At 26.8% G+C, this 25566-nt stretch overlaps 1 protein-coding gene across 3 annotated transcripts in view; it reads right to left on the bottom strand.

Moving 5' to 3' along the window:
• Positions 1 to 25566, bottom strand: part of LOC136080745 (fibrillin-2-like) — a 169438-nt gene that overhangs the window by 21578 nt on the left and 122294 nt on the right. For 2 of the 3 annotated variants that reach the window (XM_065797793.1, XM_065797792.1), the window contains 9 exons: positions 23305 to 23436; positions 21770 to 21901; positions 13887 to 14018; positions 11817 to 11924; positions 10601 to 10729; positions 10407 to 10488; positions 9794 to 9951; positions 734 to 853; positions 18 to 143 (listed from right to left, as the gene is read on the bottom strand). In XM_065797793.1, coding sequence (XP_065653865.1) covers positions 18 to 143; positions 734 to 853; positions 9794 to 9951; positions 10407 to 10488; positions 10601 to 10729; positions 11817 to 11924; positions 13887 to 14018; positions 21770 to 21901; positions 23305 to 23436 — 1119 coding nt within the window. The remainder of the gene's footprint in view (positions 1 to 17; positions 144 to 733; positions 854 to 9793; positions 9952 to 10406; positions 10489 to 10600; positions 10730 to 11816; positions 11925 to 13886; positions 14019 to 21769; positions 21902 to 23304; positions 23437 to 25566) is intronic. The other variant, XM_065797794.1, reaches the window with a different exon arrangement.

Genomic DNA, 25566 nt, shown 5'->3' with positions numbered 1-25566 from the left:
AACAATATTAAAATTACCTTCACAAGTTACAAGGTTATCAAAAGAAATAAAACCATTCTTGCAATAGCACTTTGCATAAGTGGAGTTGACCACACTGCATGTTTGATTTTTATATGAAAAGCAATCGATAGGACCACATGGAGCTAAATAATTAAATTTTACAACTAAAAAACTTACTAAAAATACGTTTTATATAGATTTACATTTAAAAATTTTTTAAACCAAGAATGATTGTAATTTTTACACCTAGAGACCAAAGAACAATACATGTAAAATTGCTTGCGGAGAGTCTGAAATTGCAAATGGTGTTACAAATTTAATGAATTACAGATATAGGACTCATGCTTCAGTTTAGACTAATCAAGATTGACTAATCAAGAGCTCAAAAGACTTGGTTTTCAATTGAGAAAGATGATTAAGAAGTGATTGTTTGAAATGTGATTGTAAGAACTCAAAGCACTTTTAAACTCTTCCTGAATCCTTGTTAATACTTCCACATAAAAACAAGTTATTAACTCAAACCTCTGATAAGTCAAACCATTCTATGACAAAACATTCTCAATTTGAAAACACTCCCTGTGGCTAATATTCTTCTGAATGTATATAAATTTATAAATATATATTTATCAATATATGTTACAAAAAGAATCTTCTTTTTTTAAAAGACACACAGGGTGGAATATTTACCAACTGATAAGAAGTAACTTAAATACTTTTAAAATTTTAAACTTACAACTTGGATCAACCACTATCAAAGGCTGAGAGTAAGGTGAGGTAAAATTTTGGCCATCAGAAGTGTAACCACGGAAAAATATGGCATAAACTTCTCCATCGTTAAGTGGTGAATTATCATCTATATATAAATATGTATTTAAATTCAATTACATATAATCTAAATTTTTAATAAAAGTTTTACAATTGAATAAATTATTTTTAAAAAATAGAAAATTTTTAGATTAATTCTATTTTGAGTGACTTTTATTGGTTTATATTACATTGATAGTTATTATATATTGGTTTATATTACATTGAGATATATATTATATTACGGAACTTTAAGTTTCATGCCAAACAACAATCATTAGCCATATATTACAAAATGAAAAATTAAATGTTAAAATTACAATTAGAATTACAGTGGCGTGAGATCTAATGACTCCATGGAAACAAAATCTTAAAAGTTTTAAAAGTATAGTTTGGCATAAACATGATGTAAACCAACCAGGATCAATTTTCGGTATCAAAAAAGAAAATAAGGAATTTATTTTTGTGCCTGCGCTTTGTGATTATTTCACTCCTTGTATTAAGTATTAATCTCCTTTATACATCAAAATTTGAAACTTCTTGTTCAAACAGAGGTTGCAAACTCTTGATGCTGGGTTGTATGGTTTGCATTGTTTAACAAACTTCCATTTGACACAAAGTGTTTTTTTTTAAATTTCTATACTTCTATAAATAATTCTGTATCATTCTTATATCTAATTGCATTAAAAGATTTTAAGTGGTTTGCATTTGGAACTTTAAAAGATGTTTTGCTGAATCCAAAATACGCTTTTTCTTTGTAATCCGGATTGTTTGAATAAATGGTGGTCTAATAAACAATGCGGGAAAGGCAATGGTTGTTTAACGGACATTTTGATTTGTCAATGCAGATGCATTTGGTTTTATAATTTTTGCCCCCTTGTGTAAAATGCTTTTATTGAGATAGTTGATAATGGATTTTATGTTTGGCATGCAGGAATAACACACTTTGATTGTGTTTCTATTAAATATTTTACAGAGTCTTACAGCAATCATAAACGCAATATAATAACTTATATTGTATTTATGATTGCCGTTTGTTGATTTTATACTTGGATGGTATGCAAGTTCGCAATCGTACCCTAATTTTTTTAAAGCTTCTTGATAAGGAGGAATACTTTCTTTAAAAATTGATTCATTTGACAATGTTGCTCATAATCTTAATTCAATCATCTTAGGAATACTTTTTATTACACTCAGTAAATGATTAGAACTATTATGTATTTAATATTAATATTTAATATGTAATTAATATTAATTCAGTATATAATCTGGTTTGCGGTATGGCTGAAAACAACCATCGTTAAGGTTTAGCGTTAAGTTGAGATAGTTGACTATTTTCAAATTACATTTATTAGAGATTAGAAGATTATTATTTTTAAAAATTTGTATAAAATGTTTTTTATCTTCTTCATATCCTGACCACTTTTGTTCTTAAACATAGCTAATCCATCATCTCAATATATACCGATATTGCGTTTATCATAAAACTGCGAGATTTGAAGCAAAATAAAAATCCCAACTAATTCACAAAACTCCGCTCCATCAAAGGCCCCCATAGTAACAACAAATAATATTCCTTTTTTTTAATTCAAGCAATTCCACTGCTAAATAATAATGACTTTCTTGCATGATGTATGAAACTCTTTTGTTCACTATTTATTGTTTAATGTCTGCATAAGCTATTGCATTTTGAAGTAGGTTTTCATTAATTGATGGATAAAAATCATCAATATCAAAGACTAAAAACTTACAGAATTGCTTTTCTTTTATGGTTTGGAACCAATTTATAACATATATATATTGTGCAATTATTTTGATTTTTGAAGGTAAATTTTGATAAGTAGATAGGGAAAACTATATATATTTCTAAAATAATGAACATTTTTGTTTACTACCTCCCCCAATCTATTGAAGTTTTTAAACTTTTCTTGTAATTTCCTTATTTTACACAAGGCTAACTTAGTTTGCGCATTTGTTTAAATTGATCCTAAGAAAAAAATTTTTAAAACACACTTTTTATTGTCAATATACCATCTATTAAGATATTAAAGTAATTTTATTTATAGAAATAGTTAGAAAATCTAACAATTTCTTTTCTTTTGATTGTTGATTTTTTTAATAAAGATAAAAATAAAAAGTTAATTTCGCTTATATAGTACACAACATTCGAATCACAAGTATAAACTCAAAAACATAACACAGGGTGGCCAGCTAAAAGTAAATTATAAATTCCAGGATATTTCCAGGATTTTTCAAGGAAATTTTGGGTTATTCAAGGATATATTAATTTTTTCTCAACAATAAAATGGACCAGTAAATGCAAAATATATTGTCTTAGAACGAAACAACTAAATATTTATATTTGAATACGCATATAAATCATACATACATATAACTGTTTGTGTGTTAAATATAAATCATATATACATACATATATTAATGTAAAGTTTGTTTAAACTCATACGAATGTCTATATATATATATATATATATATATATATATATATATATATATATATATATATATATATATATATATATATATATATATATATATATATATATAACAACTTTTTTATTTTATCTCTTTTTTGGATTGCTCCAGTTTTTTTAATGAAAGATCAAGGTCTTTAATTGTTTGTTCTTTTTCTAAAATTGTGTTTCTAAAAGAATTTGCTTTTGCAAGGACAGTGAAGTCTCTCTATACTTCTGCATCAATGCTTAACTTATCAGCATCAGATTTGAGAACTTCAATGCACTTTCTAACACTTTCTTTATGTTTTTTAATAACTAAAATATCTTCATCAATCAATTGATGTTTCCTGCTTACTTCATCTAACTTTAACTGATCCTTGTTTTCTTTTCAATACTGCATTGTAGCAATTGCATGCTAGCTTACAACTTTTTAAAAGATCGCTGGGGAGCTCATACTGATGAATAGCAATGTCATGAGAATTGATGTGATAATAAACTATTCTTTGAGAAATAAGAGATCTCTCTTGCATTTCATTTGGAGACAGAGATGAAGCATTCCTCACTAAAGAATATTTCAATCGACATCGTTCTTGTAATTTTTACAATAACATTATGATAAACTGCTTACATTCCATTATAAACTCTAATATCTCTTCTGGTTTACAACAAAGAGAACTTAGCATCTGTTTTAGTGCTGTTCCGAATTCAATTTTGTTTACATCTAGATAGTTGTTTGATTTACCTACTTTAATCTTAATTAAACTATATGCAGTTGCAGCTTCATTTAAAATTTTTGGTTTGAGAATCATTTTCATCAAACTTCGCAACAAGCTTTCTAAACTGTTAGATAAAAATGCAACCAAAGGTCTGTCTGTTTGAAATAGAACTAGAAATCCTTTCAATTTCTTAGCAAGATTTTGAAAAACTGCATTCGCAAAGGTACAAAATTGTGAAGATGATGATCTACCAGAATTTCATAGCTCTTATTTCAAGGACGTCTGCTTTTGCATAGTTATTCCCAATACTTTATAATTTTAACCATAATTGGCCATACAATAATGCCTCTAGAAGCCACACCTTCATCTTCTACCCAGCTAGTTGCACAGAAACTGAGATAAAATAAAATCTAAAACTATAAATGGTGAAATGCTCTTAACTTATATATAAATATAAAAGATAAGATAATTTATTATAATATTTTTTTCTGTTCAAATATGCATACTTACGGCAAAGCAAGCAGATCAGTTTCGCAAACTCTAATATATTCATCTATTTTAGCTGGTGACTCTTTAAAAAGATTATACATTTGGAATTTATTTTTTTGGGAATTTATTGCTGTCTGTAGGGCACCATGAACTATGTGCAAACTGCAACTGCCCATATTAACTATATCAGAATATCGTTTTTCCTGTCTATGTTCATCTAACATTTTTAGAACCTCCCAATTAACATTAGGACCAACCATTGATACTTGAATTAGTTTTCCAAGATCAAACATTTCTGTTGCTTCAATAAGTTTGTCAAATAAATTCTGTGAATTAGGACGTCTGAGGAATTTAGAATCAATATATCTAGCTTTTACAACACCAGAATTTGAATCCCAGTATCTAACTCCACAGTCTCTTTGTTCATTTTTAAAGATTACATTAATACTCTCATCATATGACAAAACAAAGATGGGTGATGCTTTGACTTCAGATATAAGTTGCTCTCGATAGTATGGTGCTAAACCAAAATTTATGAGGTAGCCACATTTTGTTTTGCTTAATGCAAACTTTGATGCTATTGTACTATCAGAGAACATAGATTTGAATATTTCATTTAAATTTAAGCATGATCTTAAAGAAAAATGTGACATTACAACATTTAAGGTCCATATTATTTCTGCCTTTTGTCATTTAAAACCTTGTTTGAATTGGGAAAATGTTTTTGTAAGTTAACAACAGCTGCTTTAGAGCCAGATATTTCTGTAGTAAAATCTAGGAATGAAATGCGTAAAAAAAAATTAAATAATATCCGGTAAAGTGCACAGCTAATCAATTTCCTCCAAGCATTCCAAAATTTAAAAACATTTTTAAAAATTAAAAGTAAAAAATCAAATCAAATAACTAAAAAACTACCTGTAAAGAGTATATCAGCTGCATTATGTGTCCTTGCATGCTCTTTATGCTTCTTACCAATTGCATGAGAATCCAAAGCAGATACTCCCATGTTAGAAATATTATTATCTGTTCGACACCAATTACATCTTGCTTTCTTTGAATTTGAAGAACAAAATTTTACCCAAGAAGAATACTTTTTATTGTATAGCCATTCTGTTTGGAAACGACAGTTCTTTGACTTGGGCATTATTTTAGTTATATTATATATTAATTTATATATATATATATATTATTTATATATTTTACTTTCTAAATAATTAGTAGAATTAATAATACATATAGTAAAATTAATTAAAATATTTTGATCATTCCAGATAATACATAATCAAATAAAAAATTTTGTAAAAGATGAAAGCAAGAAATTGGAATATATAATATTCCATTTTCTAGTTTTCATAATAAATGGAAAATATAACTCTATAAAAAAACGTTTTCCAGGATTTCCAGGATTTTTTGTAAAAAGTAGTGTTTTTCCAGGACTTTTCCAGGACCTATGAAATTCCAGGACTTTTCCAGGATTTCCAGGATTTCAAGGAACGCTGGCCACCATGATTATATATATATAAATGAGTGTGTGTGTGTGTGTGTGTGTGTGTGTGTGTGTTTATATATTCAGTAGTTTGAAAAAGGTACTTTGAAATGGAAAGTCCAAATTCTTTAAAATTTTCACTGGGATATCAAAAAAAAATTTTTTTTAATTAAAAACAAATATTAAAGCCAACCAATCTAATGAAAACAACTACTTTTTTCTGTTGTATCTCTCAGAGAGGCTGATTCCATCAACAGCTGAAAATAGTATTAACAGTGCAATGTTACATATGGATGATGTCCCTGTTAATGCTTTCGGTGCATATTGTTGAGGCTGCATTTGCATAGCTAATTGCTTAGAAGGCTGTGCTCTATCTATGAATGAGTCAAGTTCTCTTTAAAGTTAAATTATGCCAAAAGTAACCAAAAATAATAAAAATGAAAAAACTTTTTACATTATCTAACTGTTTTGATATATCTTTTACAAATACTCTTGATCTGCAAAACAACCTTTCATCAGTTAAATCTTATCTCTTGCTAAAATCACCAAACTTGCTTGCTCTTAGTGAAAATATTTAAATTCAGCTATTCTTTCTTCAGACCTCAATGTTGGTGGGTACTATCCTTTTATTTGAACAGATTCCATTAGTCACATGCTAGGCTTGGGGATATACATAAGCATCAATTCACCTATTTGTTGTGAAATCAGGTTAGAATCCTTTGACCACTCTTTTATGTGTTTCACTTAGCACCTTTCTCTTACTTCTTTATTAATCTCCTGTTTCCCAAGACTGCACCTTTTTAGATGTCTAATTTCTGTTTCAATTTGTAATTTCTGATCTAATTGACCATGCCCTCTCTCTTTAACCCTCTGCCAATACTGTTGTTATTGGTGACTTTAATGCTCATCAAACTTAATGGCTCGGCTCTAAGGCCACTCACCCTGCTGGCACTTAAGTCTAAAACTTCTGCATTTCTTAATCTCTAACTCAGTTAACTAACTAGTTACCTTTGTGACTGGTTTTCATGACAGCCCTAATCATTTACCTTCACTCCTTGATTTATATCTTGTCTTTAATCCTAGCTTTTGATTAAATATTTCTTTTTCTTCCTTAAGTGGTTTTGACAATGCGATGATCTATTTAAATCTTTCATCTTGAACTTCTTTTTTAGACTCTAAACCTACTATCCTAAAGCTAAATGAGATTCTATTTGTGATTATTTTTGTGTAGGTCCTTATATATTATAACTTTAGGTTGATGTCTTTTCTCTCTCAGCTGAAAAATGTGCCTCCTACATAACCTCCTGAATTTAAAGACAGGAATGGAAGCTTTTATTCCTTTTCTTCAGTACCAAGTTAAGCCTCATCCTACTCCATGGTTTTAACCTTCTTGTGCAGCTGCTGTATCTAATCGTTTTTATCGTAATCAATTTTTTCATCTTTTTCCAAAAAAAACTCTTGAGAACAAACAGCTTTTTATTCTTGCAAAAAATCAATGTAAAAAAGTGTTGTCTGGTGCTAAGTTCCATTATTCTCAGTTCAATAAATCTTGCATCTCAGAAGTTAGGCTCTAGAGACTTTTAGAGTATCTTCAACATCTCTTGTTTGTGGGACTGAATTTAATAACTCTGCCAAGGATAAGGCTATTTGTAAAATACTTTTCTTCAAATTCGACTCTTGAATCTTATGGCCAATCTCTTCCTTCTATTTCAATTAAACAGGTTGACCCATTGTTAGCTATTTAAATCACTCCAGATTCCGTTGTTAAAGTCATATTTCAAGTAAACTCTTCTACGGCTTTTGGTCCAGACAACATTCCTGTTAAAGTCTTACAAAACCGTCCTCCAGAAATCTCTACAATTCTTTCTAAAGTATTTAATAAGTGGTTGACTGAGTCTTGTTTTCCTAACTTCTGGAAAATGGCATCTGTTGTTCGAATCTTCAAAAACTCTGGGAAACAATCTGACCCCTCCAATTATTGTCCAATCAGTCTACTTTGTGTTATTAGCAAGGTCTTTAAGTCTTTGATCAACAAACTTTTTGAATCAAATAACAGTTTTTATTTCTCTTGCTCTACGAGTTTGCTGCGAGTGAAAGATTTTATCCTGCATTAGATGGAGGCAGGGAGGCGAGGCTATTGCTTTTGACATATCTAAGGCTTTCAGCAAAGTTTGGCATGGTGGTCTTCTCCATAAGCTTCTTTTATTTGGTGTATCTGTAAAAGTTTTTGAGATTAATAAATTTTTTCTTTCTAACCATTTTACTAGTGTCATCCTCGAAGGCTAACACTTTTCTTCATTTCCAGTAACTTCTGGAGTATCTCAACGTTCTATCTACATTAATGGTCTTCCAGACAACCTTACATCTATATTAGCTCTTTTTGCTAATGACTCAACTTAATACTTCTGTTTTGAAAAAAAGTCTTCTCTTTTCAATCGCTTAGAACAGGCAATTGATCTTAAATTTGGTATCAGTTCTATAACAGATTGGGGCTCACAGTGGCTTGTAAACTTTAACTCAAACAAAACTCAGTTATTTACTGCAAACAACTCACAACAAAAATCACAATACTGTCAACATTCCTATATTAATGAATGGCAACCCTCTTACTGAGTCCTCATTTTGTATTATCTTCTCTCGTGGATTATCATTTACTACTGATCTTTCATGGAAACCATATAAAAAATTGATTGCTAAATTAGCATCCGCTAAGGTTTCCTTCTCTTTATTCTTCTAGCCACTTTCTTACATCTGATTGCATTCTCCATCTTTACAAATCTTTTATTCATCGCTATATGGAATACTGTTGTCATATTTGGGCTGGTTTTTCTAATGATGATCTTTCTCTTTTGACAAGGTCCAAAAATGCATTGCAAATGTAGGTAGACTTGCTCTACCTGCTCAGCTTGTGCCTCTTTCCCATCATTGTAAAGGTGCATCTTAATTCTACAAACACTATCATGGTCGCTGTTTATAGGAGCTATTTTCTCTAGTTCCATCAACTAAAATTTGTTCTTGATTGACTTGTTATTCAGTAAAGTCTTATTCTTTTATTGTATCTGTCATTGCATGCTCTTTTATTTGTCTAGTTTTTGTCTCTCCATTTCAATCCTTTGAATCTCTCTCCCATTTTCATGTTTTCCTGACTCAAACAGCCTTCAACTTTTCAAGTCTCTAGTCAACCATTTCATTGCTTTATATCTCTATTCTTTTTTTTCTAGTAACTCTTAACTTTATAGTAGTTGCATGCAGCCTTGTTGTAAGTAAATCAGAAAAAAAAAAACTTGAATAGAAACAAAATGATATTAAAAAAAAACTATAACAAAAATATTATGAAAAGAGTGTATTAATTAATAATTTAATTCAAAACTTACATAGAAGTAAACATGTCTTTACAATAGAAAAGCGGAAGCGCGAAAAAAAATTATTAAAAAAATTTATATATGTGCATTTATATATATATATATATATATATATATATATATATATATATATATATATATATATATATATAACATTTTATTTTTAATTTTAATTTTAGGTGCCCTAAAAAGACTTAATGGTCTTGTCACAGAGCAACGCGAATGAGCATTTAACTAGGAAGTTCATGCCACCTTTCTTACCTATGGTGCAAAATATGCCCAGAGCTCACTTCGAAACCAATCTCTTGCTTATAAAGCAAATGTTTTAACCACTGCACCACAGCCATCACAGCCACTTATTTAAAGGTGCACAAAATTTTTTTGTTTTTGTAATCAAAATGTTGTAACAATGTTTATCTCTAAATATAGTGTAGTGATATTTAAATATGAAATTTAACTTACAAGCAACATCTCGTTTTTTACGACTTGTTTTCGGATTTCCAGTTCCAAGACTAATTATGGTTGTAATACTTGGGTTAAATTGTAGAGCAGCATAACATTTACTTAAATTTATATCATTAAAAAGGTTTTTCAAACGACAGATAAAAACCTCCACAAACCTAAGCAAAAAAATAGATCTAAAAAATCTTAAGTATATTTTTATTAAAAAAAAAAGATAAAAATATAAATGAAAAAGCATGAATAAGAAGTTATGTGTAAAACAGATAAGGTGATGTCTCCTGGAAGGGTTTTCGTACTGTCACTTCTGTTTACTCCGAACTTAAATAGTGGTTGCTTGCTGCCTTGCTGTGAGTAAATTTGTTAAAAAATTATTTTTTCTGCTGCAATGCAAGTTTGTCACTTAACTTTTGTTCTTTGCAAATCCATTTTGACATTGGAAATAAAAATACATATTTTATTGTACACTACATTATTTTATCAAGTATAATACTCTTTACAACTTTGCATTATGTCAACAATACTAAAAAAATACTTTTTATATAGTGTTATATTTTTTAAAAGGTTCAAAATTTTATGCATTAGATATTGCGAGAAAAACAAAAAAATGGCATACTTAAATACCACAGTCTCTTTAAAAGGTATATATTTAACTTTAACAGAACTCTTAGATACACTTGAATAAATAGTAGAAGGAGCTATAAAAAAAATTTAAGTTAAAAAACCAAGAAAGCTTAAGTTTAAATATAACAAACTTACTAATTTTAAATTGCTTATTTAACTTTTAAATTAATTAAGTAAAGGTCATACCTGTACAACTTCTATTTGTTTTTGTTAATACCCACTCATTCTTACATAAACATTTAAAGTTTCCCATAGAATTGGTGCAAAACCCTTCATTCCAGCTACAATTATTTTCTTTAATACATTCACTAACATCTAAAAAAAAGGTTTTTCTGTGCAATTCAAACCCTGTAACAAAATGATTCATGGTTTTCCATTAAAAAAAATAATTCAAAATTTAATTTATTTAATTTATTATTATCATAAATTTATACATCATTACAGTGATGATGTATAAATTTATGATAATAATAAATTAAATAAATCCAGAATTAACTCACTGCAATATTTTTGCAGTGAGTTATTTCTGGAAAAAAAAAAAAAACGAAGAACATCAAAAATTAAAAACAAGCATTTGTTATTAGAGAACTTATAAATGAACTTGAATCATAATTTATAATGCTTTAATGAACATGAACCATTATATATAATACTATTTTTATTCATTTATATACATAGTTAAAATTTACAGAACTAATTATTTATAGAATAACAAACATATTTCCAATATAATATAATTATGTTTTTGGAATAATTAACACAATATTGTGCATAATTAATGCAAACATTAACACAAAAATTTATAAAACATTTAGAGATGCTTATAAATTTTATTACACTTCACTATAGTTAATAATAAAAATCAAGTTTGAATTTTTTTTTGAATACTTTCAGATATGTAAACAACATACTATCATGGTTTTTTTTTGATTACTTTCAGATATGTAAACAACATACTATCATGGTTTTTTTTTGATTACTTTCAGATATGTAAACAACATACTATCATGGTTTTTTTTGATTTCTTTCAGATATGTAAACAACATACTATCATGGTTTTTTTTGATTACTTTCAGATATGTAAACAACATACTATCATGGTTTTTTAGCATTTATTCTTAATTTTGTTTTTCAACTTCTTTTTCATATGAATTATAAGACACTAAATAATTACTTGTTTGCAACTATGTTTACTTTTTTCAATAATAATTTAAATGAAATTCAAAAACAAAAACTCTATTTTCAATTATTGTTCATCATAAAATATCAAATTTAACTTAAGTTTAACTATTATAATTCATAAATATCTTCTTAATTCAAAACAACATTTTTACACATCAAGTAAAATATAAAACAACAATTGAAAACAATAAACAAAAAAATGATAAAAAATAAGCCTTACCAAAACAATTCAAAAGAGTTGTGTTTATCAGAGTACTATTTATACCGTTACACAGATTTGTATAAACTCCATTTGAATATGTGTATACACAGGTGTTGTTGCATTTATCTAAAAGTAGATTATATAAACTATTGATAAAAAAATCCATGTGTACTATTGTATATCTTGTGTTCTTTTAATCACAGTTTTTTTTTTAATTTATATAGTGAATTGTGTATTTTTGAATACCTTGTATTCTTTGAAATTTAGTTTTTTTTTTTAAATTTCAATGGTAGAAAAAAAGATCCACCTTGGGGCTGCTGGTTTAGTAAGGGCTAGAAATGGTATCTTGATAAAAATACTCATCTTAGGCAGATGTTAACTGCATACAGCTAAAATTCCATTGCCTTAGTTTCCATTTCTAGGGCTCTTGGTTGAGAAAAGACTAGAGATGGTGTCTAGATAAAAATACTTATCTTAAGCAGATGTTAACTGTATCTAGCTAATGTCTTATAGAGGACCTCTTAGACAAAGACTTTAGGGTAAGCAGAATAATTTTGTTGATCATTCACAAATCTCTTCTTTATCTATAAGGCTGGCTTAGATTTAAACTCATGTTACATTGTTTCCTGCCTAGGATGATGAATGCTGGATCTTTTTGATTCTACTCATAGACATTTGCTTGTGTATCCTTGATGGCTACACAACTTTATCATAATTAAATTATTGATTGCTTAGAACAGGAAACCGATCTTGAATCTAAGATCATTTTTGTAACAGATTAGGGCATGCAGTGGCTTTTTAATTCTCCAAAAAAATTCTCCAACACTTTAAACTCCAACAAAAGTCAGTTATTTACTGCAAACAACTCAATACAGTCAATATTCCTATATTAATGAATGGCAACCCTCTCACAGAGTCCTCTTCTTTACATCTTGGATTATCGTTCACTACTGACCTCTAATGGAAACCATATATACAATAGATTGCTAATTTATCATCTGCTAAAGTTGTTTGTTTTTTTATTGTACTTGCAATTTTCTTAGTCCTGATTCCTTTCTCTACCTCTACAAATCTCTTATTTGCCATTGTATGGAATACTGTTGTCATATTTGGGCTGGTACTTCTAATAAAGCACTTTCTCTTCTAGACAAGGTCTAAAAACTCATCGTATTCGTAGTTGGACCTACGAATACGATGAGTTGCTCTCTCTCTCTCTCTCTCTCTCTCTCTCTCTCTCTCTCTCTCTCTATATATATATATATATATATATATATATATATATATATATATATATATATATATATATATATTTAACATCTTTATTTCCAACAAAGCTTCAAGCAACCACTATTAAAGTTGGAAGTTACTGGAAGAGAAAAGATGAAATTTATAGTGCAAGTATAAATTTCATTAATAAACGATTAACAGACAACTTAAAAGATTGAAAAATATATGAATCAGGAAAAGAAGATGAAGGAAATGAATTCCAAAAGACTTGAGTCTCTCTCCCATTGTCATAAAGTTGTATCTATTTCTCTTTTCAACAAATACTATCATGATCGCTGCTCAAAGGAGCTATCATCTTTAGTTCCAGGAAACAAAACTCATTCTAGCTTGACTTGAAATTCAGCAAAGCCTTATGCTTTAACTGTATCTTTCCCTGTATGCTCTAAAAACTTTTATTCGCCGAGTTTTTTTTCTTGCATTTTAACTATTAAGAACTCTCTCCCATTTTAATTTTTTCCTGACTCATAGAACATACAACATTTCAAGTCTTCTGTCAACCATTTCCTTGCTTTTTAACTCTATTCTTTGTTTTCTAGTAACTCCAAACTTAACAGTGGTTGCTTGCAGCCTTGTTTAAATCAAAATAAGAAAAAACATCAAACTATTTACATACAATGTTAAACCGGAAATAGATTGTTTAAAATTGATTTATTTATATTCGTTTTTTCTCTTAACTCTTATTTTTTATTACTAAACAAAAGTATTTTTTTAAACTTTAAACTTTTAAATTTATAAGAATTTATTAATAATAATTAACAATAAATTTAAAAAAAAATCAAAAAAAAAAATCAAATGACTCACCAACGCAGCTGGCATTATCCTGACCCAGCCTCCATTCATTTTTACACGAACAAAAATAACTGCCATTTGTGTTTATGCAGACTCCATTGCTCCAAGAACATGGTGATGGAATACTGTTGCACTCATTGATGTCTTAACGAATTTAAAATTATTTGAAAAAAAATCATGTAAATTATAAATCATGCAGTGCACTTTAAACATTTTTATTATGATATTCTTTAAAATGAAAAGCTATAAATATTTTACTTAAAATAATAAATTACTTATTTAAATTTTTAATTTTGTTTACCCACTAATTCAACAACCCATATCAGATTAATTTGTAAAGTTTAATACAAAGTTTGATAAAAATTAGTGGAGGTAATTCGTCTATTTTTGTGAGTCAAAAACTTTTTTTTTTTTCAAAATTTTGATTCAAGTCAGTTTTCTAGGTTTACTATCAGTAAACCTAGAAAACTGACTTGAATCAGTGAACTGACTAGTGTTTATTGCACTAAAATTTAGAACTGCAGTTGCATATTAATATGAAGTGTCTGTTTTCAGATTGCATGACAACGCTCTGCCACACACTGAAAGTTGTGCATACGTTTGTTGCCCTTTTAAAGAGGTTCAAATAGGGTGCCAGTTAAAAAAAATTCAATACTTGCAAGCTTTTAAAAATACATTATTGAGAACTACAAGCGTAATGAAAAACTTTTATCTTCTGCAATTTGTGCTAAATGTAGAAAAATTCCTCTTATAGTTGAAAAAGAGGAAAAAACAAATAAAGATCTATTGCATATTTTAAAATTTTCTATAGCCTATTTTACAGTTCTGATAAAGTCAAATCCCTTTCATTGCAAACAATAGATCTGTATACAGTGCAAACAAAGATGGTCATCTAAATTTTGAGTTTAGTATAATTATTATTTTATCAAATTGAAGTTTATATTTATCAATCTATTATTAGATCAATCAAAAAGATAAACAAGCTAACGAAATAATTAGTAACAAAATAATCTAATTGTCAACAATATCAATACAAAGTAACCCTAAAATAGCAAACAAAAATACGAGCCATAATTCAAACTATCCAACAAAAAGAAGCAAGAAAAAAGAAAAACCAAAAAAAAAATCCAAATCTATTGAAAAGCAAAAGATTTAAAGGATAAATTTTTAACTTTAACTTCCTTTTTTTTTCTTTTCTTTTTCTTTTTGATGATTATTAGTAAGCCACATTATTTTTCTGTACAATTCATTAATATTTGTAGCTTATTTATTCTCATTACTTTATTGAATATTATATATATATATATATATATATATATATATATATATATATATATATATATATATATATATATATATATATATATATATATATATATAAACATATAATTTATTTATATATAAACATATAATTTATTTATATATCAATATATAACTATCTATATATTTATCTCTATAGCTTATATCAATGATTATATAAATGTTATATGATTTAATCTTTCAATTTTTAGATATAATTTTGTTATTTATTATAAATTTAGATAACTACCATTGTTTATCATTTGAACTTTATCTATTATTTGTACATTTACTTTTATTTATTCATTTTTTCATGTTTATTTTAAAATTTTATTTGTACATTTATTTTTATTATCTAATTCATTTTTATTTTAACATTTTTCTTAGTATATTGTGTCCATATTATATTTGCTTGTTAGTGTTTTTGTTAGTTGTCAACACTTTCCACTTAATTTTGTATAACCTATTTGTTTGAGTGGGGGTGGGTGAGGTTAGGTAGGGTTAAGAGGGGTCCAAAATTCTATACTTTTTATTTAACCAATTATTCTTAATTAATTCTAAAATAATTCTTTATTTATTAAAAAAGTTCAATAAACAAATTAGTTTTTGCTATTTTTCTGTGGTCGGTCTTCTACTTCAATTTTTTAACATTTTAAAAATATTAAAAAACTTAAAAACAAGAAATCTTTGCAGAGTAATCTTTGCATTTATGTTAAAATTTTTGCAATTTAAATTTTGATTGGATAATTTTGAATTAAAATGAATGAAAGTTGTGTTTAAACAAAAATAAGTCTTATCTAGTGTAAAAATTTGTTTTGATTTAATTCGCTAGGAAATACTTTGCTATTAATTTTGTTAACTGAATTTAGGTACTGACTAAAATGTTAAATATTGCAACAAGAAGTAACGAACTAATAAAACAACAAATCACAAACTAGTAAACAAATAAATCAAAACTAATAAACTTTTTTAGAAACTTCCCAAGTAATAGAAAAATTTTATCATACAAAATTGACTTTACTCAGGGTTGGTTTTGTACTTGACTTTAATAAAGTCAACAATAAATTATATTTCGGAAATTTTCATTAAATTTTCATTGACTACTCAGTAGTTGTAGAAGCAGTTTATATACAGGCATCAAAAAAATTTATCTATCTTTCTTAAACAGAAAATAAGAAAATATTATGGATTTGAAAAAAGATACAATAATGGAAGAACTGATAAATTATGTTCTTAATTAGGTTTTTGCAATTTATAAAATATTTTCAAATAACATTGAACCTAAGCATCAGCTTGGAACTCATTGCAATCGGCTTTGAAAGATTTAGGTAATTTATAAATATTTCGAGAAATGTGTCTCATTCTTAAAAAATTGAAAAACATAGTGAAGCAGTGACAGAAACAACTAAGAAAGAGTGGATCAGCAAAAAAAGAACTGTAATTTTTACATTAGGCGTCCAAGAGATATTATATCTTAGCTGGTTTCAAACTACAAAGCAGCTCAATTACTTGCGAATCAGATGTCAATAAATATACTGAAAAACAGAAAGATATGTTAAATGTCAAAAAACGATTGATGAATGGGATGCTTATTTTAGTAATAATCAAAAAATAGTAAATCATTGCGGCAAGGATCCACTTTTTTTTTAAATCATAATTATTGATAATAATACAAAAAAAAGTTGTCTTATGTCCACAGAAGCAGCAAACAATTTTAAGTTTCTACTTAACTTGGAAAGTCCTAACAACAATCCACAATCATTAACGATGACTTTTTTTGTTGTTGTTAAGGTGCTCCAAGAAAGACTAAGCAACTTATCACCATAGCGAAAAGAACCATAAAGAGCAATTTAACTAAGAATTTTACGCGTATTTTTTTACATATATCGCTTATCTGGTCAGAGCCAACATTGAACCTCAGACCTCTTGATTCTGAGAAAGAACTCAAATCACTGTACCATAGTTGCAATGAAGTTATTTTGCATTTTCGCTAGTAATTGTTACAAATTGTTTCTTATATGGAGTAATTTCATGTTTTTTTTTTTTTTTTGTTATTCACCTCCCCAAGGCCGAGAAGGCTGCTACAGATGAGGAGGCTACTTAATAGTGGTTATAACCCTCTCTCAACTCTATAACTGCGAAATACGAACCTTGACGAACAAAGCCGCTGCGCCGAGAAACAAGTTGTATGATGTCTAAACTTGTATGATGTCTGATGTATGATGTCTAATTTTGTGTTGAATTTTTAACTACACATAATGATTACTTATTTTATTGATAAAACAAAAGAAAAAAATTTTAACACAGATTTTACTTTGATAATTATAATTACTTAATTTAATTTAACAATTGATTGTTTTGACAAAATAACCATTTTAATTGAAATTAAAGTAGAAGTCCAAATATTTATAATAAAAAAAAGTATTGAGTAATTTGAAATCAGCATAAAAAATTAATTTAAAAAAATGGGTTAAACTATACAAAATCCATAAAAAGTTAATTTTGGATCCCCCTTACTATCTGTATTGTATTTTGATAGATTCTGGTTTCTTGTGCAAATCCATTTTGCTTCATAACTACTCTCTCATTATAATCTCATCTCATTCATTATTTTCTCAACCACTCTTAAGTTATTACATTAGCCTCTGTGCTTATCTTCTATATATATAAAAGGCAATGTGTGTGTGTTTGTTTGTTTGTTCTCTATAGAAATCCAAACCGCCGGACCGATCTCGATGAAATTTGGCATGGGGGTAGTCCTCGAGGGGGAGAAGGTTCTTAGCTGGGTTTTGACCCCGTACCCCGATCCCCGGGGTCAAGGGGGCCCAAAAATGGGCCCCCTGACCCCGGGGTCAGGGGGGACCATTTTTTGGGCCGATTTTTTAGGCCCATTTTTGGGCCCATTTTTGTGTACAGATATCAGGTAAGCCAGTTTAAATATTGGCCCGGGCAACGCCGGGTAACTCCAGCTATATATATAAAGGGCAATGTGTGTTTGTGTGTGTTTGTTTGTTTGTCTTCTCTTCTATTTATATAAAGGGCAATGTGTGTGTGTGTGTTTGTTTGTTTGTTCTGTATAGAAATCCAAACCGCCCGACCGATCTCGATGAAATTTGGCATGGGGGTAGTCCTCGAGGAGGAGAAGGTTCTTAGCTGGGTTTTGACCCCGGGATCAGAGGGGACCATTTTTTGGGCCCATTTTTGTGTACAGATATCAGGTAAGCCAGTTTAAATATTGGCCCGGGCAACGCCGGGTAACTCATGCTAGTTAATAATAAAACATACATAATAACATTCTGTCTTTCATGTTATGGAAATTAAAACACTCAGCATCTTTGCAGAGTTATGGAAATTAAACATGATAAACAACTTTTTTCTTTTAACTAAATTTGCAGTCCAATTTAAATTACATAGTTCGTCATGAGTTAAAGATTTACAAAACGTATTTGAGTCTGTTTCTGTTGAAATCGTTACACCTCACAAAACAAATGTCCTATTGAAAAAACTACTCAATGAAATCATGCCATCAAAATGTGCTTATAGTGACATTCTCTACTTGCCAATGCTAATTCCTTCTTTATTGATCCTGCGAGTGAAGATGAGCTATCTAATCTTATCAATATTGTTCTTAAAAATGATAAAAGTTATGTACCTAATAGCATAACTACATTTTTTCTTAAACTTACCTTTTACACAATCTCCAAACCTCTTTGCATTATGATAAATAATTCTTTTAAAAGTGGCATATTCCCTAAACTTTTCAAAGTAGCTGAAGTCATTCCAATTTGTAAAAAAGACTACAAGACTTTTCTAACTATCAACCAATTTCCCTTCTTTCCAACTGAAGCAAACTTTTTGAAAAGGCTATACAATTTTCTAGAAAAACTTAAATGCCTGTACCAACATCAAAATGGATTTTGAAACAAACATTCCACAATCCTCGCACTTATTGAAATTACTGAGAAGATTAGAAGAGCTCTAGATAATAAGCACTTTGCATGTGCGATGTTTATAAATTTAAAAAAATCTTTTGATACTGTGGATCACTCCATCCTTCTCACAAAATTGGAATACTATGGAATCAGAAGCATCCTACTAAAATAGTTTACTTCATATCTGCAAAGCAGGACACAGTTTGTTTCCATTAATGGCACAAAATCTGATTTAAAGAATTGCTCAAATGGCGTTCCACAAAGTTCAGTTTTAGGACTTTTACCTCTTTTTATTTATGACTTAAATACTTCTTTTAAATTTGCAACACCTTAACATTTTGCTAATGATACTACTGTTGACAACTCACTTAAAAAATAAACAAATATATTAATCATGATCTTGTTTAGTAGCTTCATTCTAACAAACTTTCTCTCAATTCTAACAAAACAGAGATAATCATCTATAAATCCCATCAGACAACAATTATTAAGCACAAAAAATTTATTATTAGTACTAATATTTTGACATTTTATTTATCTATATATTTATCTCTTTTCATTCAACTATTCTTTACTTCGTACTAAATTTTTGTTTTCCTGTCATTATTTACTAAATTTTTGTTGCTGCTGTTATTGTGTCTTGGTTTATGAAATTCTCCTATCATTTTTTTTATCATTATTTTTACTTTTATTGTTGTTGTTGTTATTATTGTTATTATTATTGTTATTATTGTTATTGTTATTATTGTTGTTATTGTTATTATTGTTATTATCATTATTGTTATTATTGTTATTATAATTATTTTTATTGTTATTATTATTATTATTAATATTATTATTAATACTATAATTAATAATATTGATATCAATTATTATTACTATTACTATTTTCATCATTGTCTATAATGTTATGCTTTATATTCAGGTATTTACTTTATATTAGTACTTATACTATTGTAAACTTATTTTGAAATATATTTGATCTGTTTTGATTGCCTTATTTGTTAAGTTGATTGTTTCAACACATTCTGAACAAGCAGAGGGACAAGCTAAGACTGGTCTTTTTCAGTAAGAAAGACCTATCTTTCTTGGAAAAACATCAGAATGTTTTTTTACTACCTTGTGGCCCAGTTAAAGTGTGTTACTTTCTGATCAATTTTTATTAGATTTTATTTAAAGACAACCTACAGCTGTAATTACAAAATGTAAATATGTGCTATGTTGTCATAACAACAAACACAAAAAAAAACCTAAAAATGGTTGACTAATTACCTATATCCAACTTTGAAAAAAGAAATAAGCTTTTATGTCTACATTTAGAAACTAATTAATTCCTCTTATTTAATAAGTTATCATTGGTGTAACATATTATGGCACTTTTCATATAGACATAGTTGCATCATTTAATCGGTGGGATTGTAAGATCTGCAAGTTTTACAATTTTCCATTCAATTGTCGGGCTTACTTAACTTTTTTTTAACTTCCATTCAGTTTCAGTTTTTATACTTTTTGATATTAAAAGATTTTGTATGGATAGCGTATCTAAGTTTGAATGCAGTATCTAAGTTAGCGTATCTAAGTTTGAATTCATTAACTCCAAAATACACTTGTTTATTCCTGTCCAGAGTAGCTGGGTACAAAGTGGTTGATTTACACTATGTTATTTAGGTTTGATTGATTTAGAGGGCACTTGCCTTTAATAATACAATTGCAATGTTTATTGGAATCTGAGGTGTTGTTTTTTTTATTATATGATGGTTTTGAGAGTAAACTATTGATTTGATGTTTACCTTTAGAGTTTTTCTATTAAAAATCCTGTGGTATTTACGGCTATATGGGAAGTATTTGTCTGTTAAATCCAAAAAGAGTTTACCAATTTTGTGGGAAACCTTTTAAATATATAGGGGGTTAAACCAGATTATTTTGCGCCTAAGATTTTTTGATAGAGGTCGGATAAGTTTTAGAATATAATTAAGTTTGAATTTGTAACCAGACTTTTTTAATGCATCCTGATACAAACTGGCAGAGTTTCAAAAAATAGCCATAATTCTATAAAATGAGGAAGTTGCTTTAAAACGCTAAGAGGGTTGGAATCTGTGCATATAAGTTCATCATTTTGGTTTACGAAATATATATATATATATATATATATATATATATATATATATATATATATATATATATATATATATATATATATATATATATATATATATATATATAAATAAATATATATATATGCATGTGTGTGTGTACATAGTCTCTATCCTATAGTTTGACCTCTGAATTTACTGTTTGTGGTAAAAAACAGCACTTAACGATTCTTTGTCCTCAAAAAATTGCAAAATCGAGTCGACTTTATGTAAAAACCATCAAACCTAATTGAGGAAAATAATTAAACTTTAATGTTCTTTGAAAAACCACAAAAATGCAACCTAATACCGTGGAAGATTTTTTATTTATTTTATAAAAACAAAAATATTTTGAAAGATTTAATTTTTATTTTATTACTGATTAAAACATTGACTAACATTTAGGTAGAACATGCCCAGGAGTGCTACTATATCAAGTATGTATATATACTTATTGCAAAAAAAAAAAAAACTCAAACATACTTATTAAAACTAAACATGTAAATATTAAAATTAATTTAAAACGACTCACCAACACAGCTAGTATTATCTTGACCCATCTTCCATCCACTTTTACATGAGCAGATATAACTACCATTTGTATTTGAACATACTCCATTACTCCATGAACATGGTGGTACAAAGCTATTGCACTCATTAATATCTTGAAAAAAACAAAATCAATTCTGAATATCAAATAATTTAAAATTCATTATACCTTTCCACATATCCAAAACTTTCTCTAAATATAACTCTAAAGTTCTTTTTTAAAGCATTAATTTTTATTTTTGCAATTTTTATAAATTGTTTTTGAAAAATTTGAAATAAAATTTCAATATTTTCAATAAGATTTCCTACTTCTGATTTATTATGACAAAATAGATAATATTGTACAGCTTGCAAGTCTGTACTATTGTATAGTTTTTCATTGTTTGTATTTTACCATTTGTATTTAAGTACATAAAAGATTTCTATCTTATGTATATAAATATATATAAATATATATACATATATATACATATATATAAATATTATAAATATATATATTTATATATATATATATATATATATATATATATATATATATATATATATATATGTATGTATATATATATATAAATATATATATATATATATATATAAATATATATAAATATATATATATATATAAATATATATAAATAAATAAATATATATATATATATATATATAAATAAAAATAAATATATATAAATGTATATATATATATATATATATATATATATATATATATATATATATATATATATATATATATACACACATATATATATACATATATATATATATATATATATATATATATATATATATATATATATATATATATATATATATATATATATATACATATATATATATATATATATAGTATATATATATATATATATATATATATATATATATATATATATATATATATATATATATATATATATATATATATATATATATATATATATATATATATATTTATATATAAATTCATTTTAGAGACACTAAATCGAAAAGCAAGACCATATAAAATAACATTTCACAAACCACTTTAAAAATAGAAATAGAGTATAACTTTTTTTTGGGCAATGAATTTATTTTTTAATTGAGTAATATGTTTTCTGCTTTTAATTAAAAAAAAATTTTATTAAATATATTGAGAAAAAAATTGAGCATGTAAAAGAAATAAAGGCGTTAGTATAATCAGCAAAAAATGCAAAAAATTGAAAACCTAATTAGATATTTTTGAGAATAAGAAAAATGAATTTTTCAATTAATACTGAAAAAAAAAAAGTTAAGCTATTTAGTTTATTTTTTCATTAAAGCAAAATAAAAAGTTCCATTTAATCACAATTTATTCTAACAACTAAAACAAAATATGAATTGTTATTTAAAAAAAACATTACAAATAAGGATGTAAAATAACATATTTCAACAATTCTGTTTCACAAATTTTCAAATCTTTTTCATGTTAAATAATAAAATTATCAAAACAAACTGAACCTAAAGTTAAACAACTTTAAATTGACTCACCCCAACAACTGGCATTATCTTGACCCATCTTCCATCCATTTTTACAGGAGCAGATAAAACTTCCATTTGTGTTTAAACAGACCCCATTACTCCATGAACATGGTGGTGAAAAGCTATCACACTCGTTAATATCTTAAAGAAGTAAAAAACATCTTCAAGTATCAAAGTGTTAAAAATTCATTATACTTTTCTACAATTTTCAAAGCATTTTTAAGAAAAATTTTACTTCTTGAAAATGGAAGCAAAGTAACGTTTTTAAAGCGATCATTATATATTATTGCTGAACTTAGTAGTAGTAGTAATGCTCATTTGTTCGTGTTTGCACAAAACCCGCGGCAGCCATTGAATCCAAGATAATAGCGAGAAAGAGTCTCTCAGTACATTTTTATAAGAAAATTTTATAAGAAAATTTGAACGAAAGTCTATGCAAGTATCATATAAATTTTAAGATACAAAATGTAAAGTTTCTTAAAGATTTACAATTTACTTTTTAAGTTTTCTACAAATAAGTTTAGTTCTCTTAAAGAAAAGGGGAATGTAATATGTATATATATATATTTAGAATACAATAAGCTATAAAATTAACTATAAAATTGTTTTATATTGCATTTTAAATAACAAAAAATTTTGAAAAAAAACAAACTGATATTTTAAACTTGCCAGATATGCATGCGATAAGTATTTGAATTTCTTATCTAATTTTCATAAATCTATGAAATAACTGTTTATAACTATCTTATTTTTAATCTGTTTTTAAAGTTACTAAAGTCTAATTTCCTAATGTTTTACTTAATGAAACATGTTCTGTTTTATAAGTGAATTATTAAAATTGTTTCTTGACAGGATGTTAATTTTATAGACGCTAAAGTTGTCCTTATTTTAAATACAAGTAAGTTGTTTTTATCTTTTATTGGTTTTAAATAATTTTACATTCATTCAATGTTTTATTCAATTGTTAATAAAACAAGTTCTGTTTTGTAGGTGATGTATTGAAATTGTACTTCGACAAGCTGTTAATTTTATAGAAGCTGAGGATGACCTTATTTTAGATATAAGTAAGCTTTTATTTATTTTTTTAGTTTTTTTGTTTTATTTAGATATTCCATCAATTTTTATATGAATTATTTAGAACAGCGTTATTGTCTGGTGGTGATATTTAGGTTAGATTTTATAAAGTTAAATTTACTTTAAAAAAATCTTTCAAATTTACTTATTAAAAATTTACGTTTGCTTTTTTTTATTTTAGTTTCTAATTTAACGATTTTTCTTTTAGTAAATGTTTAAAAATGAATAAATAAAAAAATTATTGTTATTTTAATTTTATTAAAATAGCTTTTCATATAATGTGGGTTTTATATTTTAATTTATCTTTATCTTCAGTTTTAAAGTTTGTATTTATCTTAATGTAATGAAGTTATACATTTACTTATGGGCGGTTTACATAAAATGTGTTTGATTTTCTAATGAGTTGTGAAGTTGCAGCTTGTATTTTTCTGTCATGGCCAATGACACAGATTTCAAAGTGGAGGGGCACAATTGTCAATTTCTAAAGAAAATCCTCTATATCTAGAAATACGTATAAAGGGATTACTTTTACCAAAAGTGAAGTGGGAGGAGTTAGAGTTATCAGTGAAAAATACTACATCTACAAATAGAATATTTAAATGGTTTTTGTTTAATATGTATATTTTTGATAATCTATTTTTAAAATTTTATTTGTAAATGTTTGTAAATAAATTTGATAATAATTACTATTTTTTTTTTTCTTTTAATATTAATATAAATTAATATTAAGTTATGTTTACAAAAAAGTTTTACATTTTGCAAAGTTTAGAAAAATTTTGCAAAAAAGTTTTACATTTCACAAAAAAGTTTTACATTGTTTACATTTTACAAAAAAGTTATACATGTTTTTGCACTTAACACCATCAAAATTTAAGTTAGTAGAACATGCAAAATATTAAAAGGATTTGAGAGCTGCTGTGACTGTGTTTATGAGTCAAAATAACCTATTGCCATTTAAGATTTTGTAAATACTTTAAATTGCAGTTATAATTTTCATAATAATCAACAGTTATCACTGACTTAGATATTCATAAGTATCTAATAAGTACAGATACGATAAATAAGAAACTTACACAGTGAAAAAATCCTTATCTGTAAAAGAAAACATTTTTGTTTTTAATTAAAAGGATCACACTTATAAAAAAATTACCATTTTAATAAATTCCTTTAACTTTTTATTTTATTTTTTGTTTGTTT

This window comes from Hydra vulgaris, chromosome 05 (genome assembly GCF_038396675.1).
Source record: "Hydra vulgaris chromosome 05, alternate assembly HydraT2T_AEP".
Taxonomy (NCBI): Eukaryota; Metazoa; Cnidaria; class Hydrozoa; order Anthoathecata; family Hydridae; genus Hydra; species Hydra vulgaris.
The sequence above is the reverse complement of the archived record's forward strand: the minus strand, read 5'-3'. Positions and strand labels throughout refer to the sequence as shown.